General features: G+C 38.5%; 1 protein-coding gene across 3 annotated transcripts in view; it reads right to left on the bottom strand.

The window, feature by feature from the left end:
* Positions 1-720: 720 nt before the first annotated feature.
* LOC135102875 (26S proteasome non-ATPase regulatory subunit 10-like) overlaps positions 721-10,368 on the bottom strand; it is a 13,874-nt gene continuing 4,226 nt past the window's right edge. The window contains exons 1-10 of one of the 3 annotated variants that reach the window (XM_064008472.1): positions 10,021-10,144; positions 7,441-7,530; positions 6,985-7,083; positions 5,211-5,312; positions 4,908-5,096; positions 4,205-4,303; positions 3,934-3,996; positions 3,672-3,729; positions 2,361-2,509; positions 721-1,464 (exon numbers count right to left, since the gene is read on the bottom strand). In XM_064008472.1, the coding sequence (XP_063864542.1) occupies positions 1,403-1,464; positions 2,361-2,509; positions 3,672-3,729; positions 3,934-3,996; positions 4,205-4,303; positions 4,908-5,096; positions 5,211-5,312; positions 6,985-7,083; positions 7,441-7,507 (888 nt within the window). In that variant the 5' untranslated portion in view covers positions 7,508-7,530; positions 10,021-10,144 and the 3' untranslated portion in view covers positions 721-1,402. Of the gene's footprint in view, positions 2,154-2,360; positions 2,510-3,671; positions 3,730-3,933; positions 3,997-4,204; positions 4,304-4,907; positions 5,097-5,210; positions 5,313-6,984; positions 7,084-7,440; positions 7,531-10,020; positions 10,145-10,368 lie in introns of those variants that run through there. The other 2 variants (XM_064008474.1, XM_064008471.1) reach the window with 2 other exon arrangements.

Below are 10,368 nucleotides of genomic sequence, written 5' to 3'. Positions count from 1 at the left end.
GGGGATACAAGTAGGAGGAGGTCAGGAAGGAGTTTCCTAATGCCAAATTGTCCTGCCAAATCACTCTACGGGGGCCGGACGCTGTTATTTCACTCCAATAGCACGCTCACCGAGGCGAATCCTCCGTAGGTGCGAGAGAAAAGACAATTTGACAACGGGACATGACACCTTCTGTTGTCTCTAAGGAGAGGACAGTGACAGTGCAAAACTCAGAATCAGGGGCAATGGATACCTTACTTTATTTAGCTAAGCCTAAGCCTGAAGGGCGTACAATAAATACACACGGAGATGGCAGGGACAGAAGCAGCAGAACACGTGTTCTTAGCACGGTGTCTGGGCTCAGTCTGTCAGGTGGCCACAACAGAACCATAACATGTCATAAACTCGAATATTGGACTTCACGCACCGCCGTTCCAGAGTTGTACCAATACCAGAAGCAAACATTGAATCGCTCACACTACATCATCACTTTTTAATAATTCCATTTCTTCTGTAAAGTTTTACTCGTGTTTATTAAATTACCTGTTTAATTGAGAACAAGTAATGTTTTATTTCTCTCCTAATTTAGTAGTACCTTTCAAGTTTTAACAGAAATTGTCGTAAGGAGGATATTCTGTGTGTCTTGACATTTAATGATAAACTAATACCGTCTGCCGTATTCCAAACCTTTCTGTTTAGAACCAACTTCTAGGAGTATTTTCAGAGTTCATGATTCATTAATTTTATTTCATGTTTGCTTTTTTATTTCCAAAATGTGCACAAAGTTAACAACCATCATGGTGAAATACATTTCTTCCACGTATGTATGTACGAGTATACACAGTAAAGATCAATAACTTATTTTATAAGGGATACACATTAAAAGCTTTTTCATTTTCTGTATATGTACTCCGGTGTCAAAGAAAACGAATTTAACGCTTAGCTAACTAATGTAATTTTAACTACTCGCAATGTTACTGTGATAAGTCTACACGCTCGACCATAGAGTACATCCTATCGTAAGAAATAACTCAAGGGTATAATTCAGAACAATCATAAGTAGCGTGAACTGATTTTATATTTATGTTCGTCCTTTACGATGCATGATCTTTGCAAGATCTTTTACAGAGCAAATCAGTGGACTGGTTTAGGTAACACCGTAACAAATATTGATCCAGAGCAGGTCTTTTATTTGTAAAGCTATTACATTTTGTTTATCATTATTATAAGTATCATTACTTTAAAACAATTTCTCCACTCGTATTTCTCGCTAACACAAAATAAAAACACTGGAAAAAAATATTGATATTGCGAATAAAATTAATATAACTGCAAGAAACTCCACCAACTTCAACTGCACTGAGTAAATTAAAGTTTATCCAGGTCTCTCTTGTTTCTTATTTAGGCTTGGCTGCCACGCCTTTCAAGGACACACCGCCTGACGCACTGTCTGGTGTACTGTCACGAGCAGCATTCCTTCGGCAGCTGTAGGTCAAGCCAATATGATAATATTACCAGTATGTATCTATGATAAGCTATGCACACGTTCCCGCAGTGATGATAGACATAATGCATGTATGACTTTCTTAGAGACTAATTCTATAATAACGCTAAATGATACTGAGAAGTTTCACTGGAACGTAGAAAGAAGGATGTAAGGCATGGGGAGTTGGTTTAAAAATTAAAGCATTGTGGCATACTCTATCAGATGCTTTTGATATGTCTAAGAAAAAAGCAAAAGCCTCATCCAAATATTTTTTTTTAATTTTTTTGTAGACATGAAAAAATGAGTACGTCTGCACAGTGGTGGGTTTATTTTAGTCCCTCAATAATGACGCATTTATTTCTGTACAAGTGCCATAGTTTAAAACCGTGTAATAGTAAGGACTTCACGACGACTTTACGTTTTAACAACCATAATTACATTATAATAATACATACATTATGAAGTAAAACTGTTTTGCGCGTTCCCTCACTCAGTACGGGCAGTATATTTCGCCTGCAAAATCTTTCGGAAGAAAAACCTTGTGCTTAAATACCTTAATCCATTTGCTTGACAAACAACAAATGAGGCGGCTCACAGTGCCATGGCTGACTGTAAAGCTCGGCATTACCAACAACGTGTTATCCATTAGCATAGTTAATAAATACATTACATCACGAAGTGGTTATCACTGCAAAGTCAGAGAGATCAATTTCGTTACTACTAGTAATTGTCCCTCTTACCATCATGCTTTGAAATTATGCTACGAATATACATAAACATAAAATTATAACAATATTTAAACAAGCAACGTTACATTCAAACCGAAATATAAACTGGTACGCACCTAGCTATGTTTTGATTAGTACAACCCCTTCAAAGAAAGAAAAGTACTCACCTATAGATCGTCCATCTGCAATTTTGTGTCTAGCCTCTCTACGCTTTCTAAGAGAGTCGATACTGACGTCACTGCAAGTCTGGTCACTATTTCCAGTTTTCGTCCATTGGCATTTGGCTTCACATCTGACCTCATGACATCCCTCATACCTACGAAATAAAGTTCACAATATGTAAGTTTTTATTAATCAATCCAAGAGGTGGAAATCGCAAGTGAAAATTCACACTCAACAGCTCAATGCCGCAATCAATACGCCGCACTTCTCGAATTTACAATATCATGAAAGTAGAAACTGCAAATGCAAGTCAGCATAATCACATTCCTTACCGATCAAAGCTGTTATAGGTCACAACACACTACTTTTAATCATAGGGTCAATAATATGGATCCGAAAAGAAGTAACGGCTTTAAACTTAATAAAATTAAATAAAAAAAGAGAGATAGGAAGATAAGGATTCTTGAAAACAAACTCTGTAATCAAGTTATTAGCGTCGAGTCAATAGGAAACTTTAAAAAGATTAAAACTATATGATTTATATTAGGAATCATGTATAGGTCTACTGGCTTCTTACAGCTTCCCTAATTTTCTTATGTTCTTAATGTTCTTAATTTTACGTTGACTCTGTACACATTTTATGGAATTAATGGCAAAGAACGTGGTTTCAGCAGTCCACTAGTTTTACCGACTTGTAATCATTGACAATGATCACATTACAGTTCCGTGCACTGCATTCACACACCTGTGTATCACTGCCCAAAGTGGATGTTCATTTACTGACGTGACTAGTGACTCCACCCCTCACTCAGTCTCCAGTCGCAGTTCTCCAACAACATGTTCCGTTTCATGAATAACAACCGCTTGAAATTCACTGAGATGACTCACCTTTTTGGCTTAATCATATTCCATCACTATGGAAACAGTTCTGCAGAAAGGACTGGGTTTCCTAACATCTTTCCATGAAATGATGCACACCAAAAGAGGTCCACGTCGAGAGAGAGAGAGAGAGAGAGAGAGAGAGAGAGAGAGAGAGAGAGAGAGAGAGAGAGAGAGAGAGAGAGAGAGAGAGAGAGAGAATATATATATATATATATATATATATATATATATATATATATATATATATATATATATATATATATATATATATATATATATATATATATATATATATATATATATAAAACGCGACTAATGATGATGGTATCAATAAGAACTAAAACAGAAAGCAGATGAGCCACATTTTTTTTTTCAGCCTACCATTATAATGTAGATGTTCGTAAGACATTAGATAAATGAAGAATTGCACTCGCCTGGTGTGATTGAGTGGGTAGTGGACACCATCCGCGACACACATGGCCTGGAGCTTGTCTGTGAAATTGAATATTGACCAGTTACACAGATCTGCAGTATATCATAACTGTCTACGTAAGTGAAATAAAATATTGTAGATAAAAGACCAAAAGCATGAGCAAATGCTTATATACAAGAAATAAACCTTTCAAGAATCTGATACCTTAATTAAAACATACTCTGAGGACACATGAGGTTAATCGTGCCAAGGTTTCAGCTCACCTTCAATGATTTTCATGGCGTTAACGTTCTTGTTCATCTTGGCCACGTCCAAGGCGGTAAGATCTGGCAGAGACGGGGAGAGGGGTTGGTCTTACACAAAGATAACGTGTGTGTGTGTGTGTGTGTGTGTGTGTGTGTGCAGTTTACAATCTATGTATAGCATTTCCAATCAGTGGTCGCAAAATAAAAAAAAAATAAATAGATAAAAAAATAAAAAATCAATACAACTGATGACTTAAAGGATGGTATGTGGATAAGCATACAAACCTACCATTATGGTTAGCGAGAGTGATGTCTGGACAATGCGGAAGCGCTTCCATAAGCATGTCTGCCCGCCCTTCTTGTGCCCACTCCATTACTGCCGTATTCCCTGGAGGGGCAACCGTGTGAATTGGTAGCTCCACTGTTCTCAAGGGGAACTAGGAAAACTGATTAATCCACGAGAAATGTGGAAATCTGTAGGAAGTTATAGCTGAACAGAATATAGTTATTGCTACTGACAATTACTATTGTTACTGCTGTATTCTAATGTTATTGTTGTTGCTGCTGCTGCTACCACTAGTAATACAGTTAGGTACAAAATAATTATGTATCACTTCTGCCAATACCTTTCCTCCCGCCAGCTGCCAGCTCTATATAGATACGTTATTTGTTGAATCTCCCCACCTGTATGACCCATCTCCTAAACGGGATGGAGTCAAAAGCTTTTCATCTCATCGATTCCTCCCCTCTAACAAACTCTCATTCACTGTCGCAATGTTGCATCTTTTAGAATCTTGTATTATAATTTCCATTACTGCTTTTCTTGCTAGCTGCATCTCTACCTACTCCACCAGTCTCGCTGTCTATTTCTTCTCACTCATACTCTGTTCACCTTACTAATGCAAGAGTTAACCAGTATCGTCACTCTTTCAGATCTTTTACTGGCAAACATCAGATGCTTTGCTCTTTAGAACGCACGTATGACTACTAACCTGAGGAATCACGATGGTCAAGATCAAGTCCGGCGCCAAGAAGAAACCGTAGTACAGAGCTGCTCCCTGATCGCGCAACGACGCCCTTGCCCCCAGTGTCTGTAGCGTTGACATTCGCCCCAACTTTCACGAGTGTCTTTAGTGCCTCCTCGTGTCCCTTCTCCGCAGCCACCATAAGCGGTGTCAAACCTGGCATGTGCACAAAAGGACCAAATTTTCATTCATATGATACGCATTTGCAATTTGGTACAGCATTAGCTATTGAAAAAAAAAAAAAGTAAATAGATAAGAGCTGTAGCTCACCCACTACTAAGTCTTTTAGGTTCACTTCAGCTCCAGTTTTCACGAGACTGTAGATGACCTTTGAGGATCCATGCCAGGCAGCGTAATGTAGCAGCGACCAACCTGTGTTGAAGAAGAAGAAGAAGAAGAAGAAGAAGAAGAAGAAGAAGAAGAAGAAGAAGAAGAAGAAGAAGAAGAAGAAGAAGAAGAAGAAGAAGAAGAAGAAGAAGAAGAAGAAGAAGAAGAAGAAGAAGAAGAAGAAGAAGAAGAAGAAGAAGAAGAAGAAGAAGAAGAAGAAGAAGAAGAAGAAGAAGAAGAAGAAGAAGAAGAAGAAGAAGAAGAAGAAGAAGAAGAAGAAGAAGAAGAAGAAGAAGAAGAAGAAGAAGAAGAAGAAGAAGAAGAAGAAGAAGAAGAAGAAGAAGAAGAAGAAGAAGAAGAAGAAGAAGAAGAAGAAGAAGAAGAAGAAGAAGAAGAAGAAGAAGAAGAAGAAGAAGAAGAAGAAGAAGAAGAAGAAGAAGAAGAAGAAGAAGAAGAAGAAGAAGAAGAAGAAGAAGAAGAAGAAGAAGAAGAAGAAGAAGAAGAAGAAGAAGAAGAAGAAGAAGAAGAAGAAGAAGAAGAAGAAGAAGAAGAAGAAGAAGAAGAAGAAGAAGAAGAAGAAGAAGAAGAAGAAGAAGAAGAAGAAGAAGAAGAAGAAGAAGAAGAAGAAGAAGAAGAAGAAGAAGAAGAAGAAGAAGAAGAAGAAGAAGAAGAAGAAGAAGAAGAAGAAGAAGAAGAAGAAGAAGAAGAAGAAGAAGAAGAAGAAGAAGAAGAAGAAGAAGAAGAAGAAGAAGAAGAAGAAGAAGAAGAAGAAGAAGAAGAAGAAGAAGAAGAAGAAGAAGAAGAAGAAGAAGAAGAAGAAGAAGAAGAAGAAGAAGAAGAAGAAGAAGAAGAAGAAGAAGAAGAAGAAGAAGAAGAAGAAGAAGAAGAAGAAGAAGAAGAAGAAGAAGAAGAAGAAGAAGAAGAAGAAGAAGAAGAAGAAGAAGAAGAAGAAGAAGAAGAAGAAGAAGAAGAAGAAGAAGAAGAAGAAGAAGAAGAAGAAGAAGAAGAAGAAGAAGAAGAAGAAGAAGAAGAAGAAGAAGAAGAAGAAGAAGAAGAAGAAGAAGAAGAAGAAGAAGAAGAAGAAGAAGAAGAAGAAGAAGAAGAAGAAGAAGAAGAAGAAGAAGAAGAAGAAGAAGAAGAAGAAGAAGAAGAAGAAGAAGAAGAAGAAGAAGAAGAAGAAGAAGAAGAAGAAGAAGAAGAAGAAGAAGAAGAAGAAGAAGAAGAAGAAGAAGAAGAAGAAGAAGAAGAAGAAGAAGAAGAAGAAGAAGAAGAAGAAGAAGAAGAAGAAGAAGAAGAAGAAGAAGAAGAAGAAGAAGAAGAAGAAGAAGAAGAAGAAGAAGAAGAAGAAGAAGAAGAAGAAGAAGAAGAAGAAGAAGAAGAAGAAGAAGAAGAAGAAGAAGAAGAAGAAGAAGAAGAAGAAGAAGAAGAAGAAGAAGAAGAAGAAGAAGAAGAAGAAGAAGAAGAAGAAGAAGAAGAAGAAGAAGAAGAAGAAGAAGAAGAAGAAGAAGAAGAAGAAGAAGAAGAAGAAGAAGAAGAAGAAGAAGAAGAAGAAGAAGAAGAAGAAGAAGAAGAAGAAGAAGAAGAAGAAGAAGAAGAAGAAGATACATGTCAGATACACTCCGCCATCTATGCTGCTTCATACGTACTTTTCTTCTCGTTCAATATTTTCCTTGGAAACGGAGTTGAGAATATAGCTTTTATCAGGAAGAAGCAATACCTTTTTCATCCCGCCAGTTAATCAAGTCGGGATGGTCCTCGACAGCTGCGGAAGCACTGATGGTGTCTTTATGAACCATAAACTGCACCACATCAGAACCTGTTATAGTAAGTTAGAGTATTTAATTACAATGTCTCTAATCCAGTCACCATTATAATTATTTTGTTTTTATTTCAGGACAAAGGCCATCCTCGATCATTCCCTCTTACCTTTGTAGGCTGCCCATCTCTTCAACACAAACTCAGCAAAAACTTTCATCTCTTCTTTTAGTCTTTTGTATCGCTGTTTGCCCTTCCTACTAATCTACTAGGTAGTTCATTATAATGGAAAATACTTTACATAAAAATTGCATTTTGATTAAGGAAGCATTTTAAGGAACTTGACAACTACAAGCAAATTTAAGTAACACAAATATTACGTATATGCTTTTAATAGACGACGAATAGTGTATCCCACCTGATGGCTTTTCAATGGCCGTCACCACTCCTAGTAACAAGACGCAAGTCCACCACGCCCTGCACATGTCCAGAAGTTCACCCTGAATGACTGGAGAAAAGCGACAAAGTAATTCATTGCATATTTGCTGGTCCAACTGGTGTAAAATGTTGTTTCAGGTGTGCACTACTTTGTTTCATATCTATAAACATACAATAGGTATTTCTTGCTCTGTAACTTTTTGATCAAGTGGAAAAGCCGCCGGGCAGCCTACAATCATCCCCCTGTTACCACCACACGCGGACACATGTAGCCACGTGTACACAGTCTACTTCCTGCACATGTTCCACTTGTTTCGCCACGTGGCGAATCTTTGACAGTGTGTGTGTGTGTGTGTGTGTGTGTGTGTGTGTGTGTGTGTGTGTGTGTGTGTGTGCCGCTTGCACTTTCATACTGATCAAGATGAATTCATCTGGCATAAAATGTACTGTATGTGTGTATATACCAAAAAACCTCGATCCACACGTTCCACAGGTTTCATGAGGATCCTGTAATTTCCTGTTCTACTTATAAGAAAATTTCACTTACGCGTGACCGTGTAATACGTTTTTAACAAGTATGAAAAATTCCCGCAACACAAATACTACAGACTTGTTTCATTGGTGGTACCCGTGGTGTGCGATCCCTTGCTGTTCCGATCCCTTGCTGTTGCCCCATCTCCGCAATAAGCCTAACATAATTAACGTGGAATCCCATGTTTCGAGGGATGGATGAGTCACAGGTTCTCATATCTCACTAACTGAATCATTCAGTGCCATTGCAACAATAATTTTTTTTTCAAAGAGCAAATTTTGAAAGGGACTGCTCGATATTAGCTTACTTGCTCCAAGAATGACTGATCTTGAATAATTTTGAAGTAAATGTTTCTTTCTTCACTGCTTGCTAACACAGACAACAATAAACAACAATGTCACACACACACACACACACACACACACACACACACACAGGTGGTTAGACAGAGACAGATGTATCCCCCTTAGGTAAGTAGCTCAGACCAAAATCTGAAGAAGCTTTTGTGTAAAACAAAGCGCTAAAGGTTTGTCCACACGGTCGAACATTGTTCGTCGGATACCCACTGTTACCATATCACAAGGCGAAGCAGGATGACGTCATAAGCATTGAAACAAGGTAAGTTTATATGATAAAGTGTTACCAAATGAAGTTGTAAACCATACCTTCTACTCATTTCACCAGACAAAGACCAGCAGACAACGTTCGAAGCTGATGTCCGCTGGCAACACACAGGTATATAATTATGTCAGTGTTAGTGTGGGCTCGGGAGACAGGTGGGTTGTTGCCAGCATCTAACACAATGGTGCACAATAAGAAAAAAAAAATGAAATGAAAATTGCAATATGCAGCATGATAATTGTTGCACTGTATGACGAGGACAAGGAGCTGAGAAGAAGGGAATGATGCAGGGACTGCGTTACAAAGACGAAGTGAAATGTAAAATGTAAAATGCAACCATTTTACATGAACTGCTAATTGGTTATGAATTTGACTTTAGAAACTATATGCAGATAGATCCGGGCACCCTCCATGATTTATATACTGGGGAAGGTAAAACATTTTTATAACGAAGCAGGGCACCTGTATGAGGGAGAGCAGCGTCCGAGGTTCCGAAACTACGAACATGGGGGAGTGTCCGTTACACCCCCTTAGTGCTCGCTTCTGACGCCATCAACACTCCTATCATATTCATATTGCTATCTGGTAACAGTGTGTGTTCGACGGACAGTGTTCGACCATGTGGACCCATCCTAAGTCTTGCTTCATTTTGGGAATTACGATATAGAGGAGAAGGTTCCCAGTCTCTTCTTACGATAGGAAGCGAATAGTGGCAGTAACTTCCGTCAGATTGCAGAATGTATTTCTAAACCATTTGAAATGTGTGTGTGTGTGTGTGTGTGTGTGTGTGTGTGTGTGTGTGTGTGTGTGTAATACAATACATTCGTAATGAAATCTTTAACTTGAAAGAATGAGGATGTTGGTAAGAGCTTTCTTCCTGAGGGATACTCGTTTTTCTATATCTTTGAATATGTCAGACCCAGGGTGCTTCCATAAATAAATCCGCAAACAAACCGCCATGGGGGATAATCTACAAGTAAGAAATGTCCCATCTGTTTGTACGAGTACAAGAGCATTAAAACTTTGGAACATATGCAAGGGGGGAAGCATGCACTGATAGTTATTTTCATCTTCCTAGACTTTCGTGGAAACTTTCAAGTGTCCATCGCACATTCTGTGGATAGCCTTCAAAGGTGATAAAGACAGCCTCTTGGGAGCTGAGTACCCAACAACCAGGCAACCTTGCTACATAGGAACCATACTGTAGAATGAAATGGAGAAATTCTTATCATGGATTCGTATCGATGGTAGAAGTACGTAAAGGTAATAAGTACCCAGGCCTTGAGTAGCTTTTATCTGCGTCTATTAATATCCTTGCATATTCGCGAGAAAAAATGTACGAAGACAAAGGTATCATAATTTTGAAGTAAAAGACAATTAGGATCGTAGTCAGATCGTAAACCAAACCTGATAAAACGCGTAGTGTTGGCAGCGGTACTGAGAAGTATGCCGTGAATGGTGGCGTCTCGTTCAGACTACAGTGCACGATCTCATTCTTTGTTTAGTTGAGGTTGCAGCTGCACGGCCTCCAACAGCTGTCAGTGCGGTACAACACCTGTTCACTCATTTTCCTTGCATCATCAATTGACGACAATCAACAATAGGTGAGTCATTGACAGCCAGTAGTGATAAGGGCTACACAAAAACAAGTGAAACAAAGCTTGCGAGGGTTGCTGAACTGGGTACCGAACGAACGTAGAAAAAGAGGGATATCAGATGTACTCTACCAAATGTCACTACTGGAATTCAAGTTCT

Source organism: Scylla paramamosain, chromosome 8, assembly GCF_035594125.1.
Source record: "Scylla paramamosain isolate STU-SP2022 chromosome 8, ASM3559412v1, whole genome shotgun sequence".
In the NCBI taxonomy this organism is placed as follows: domain Eukaryota; kingdom Metazoa; phylum Arthropoda; class Malacostraca; order Decapoda; family Portunidae; genus Scylla; species Scylla paramamosain.
The sequence above is the reverse complement of the archived record's forward strand: the minus strand, read 5'-3'. Positions and strand labels throughout refer to the sequence as shown.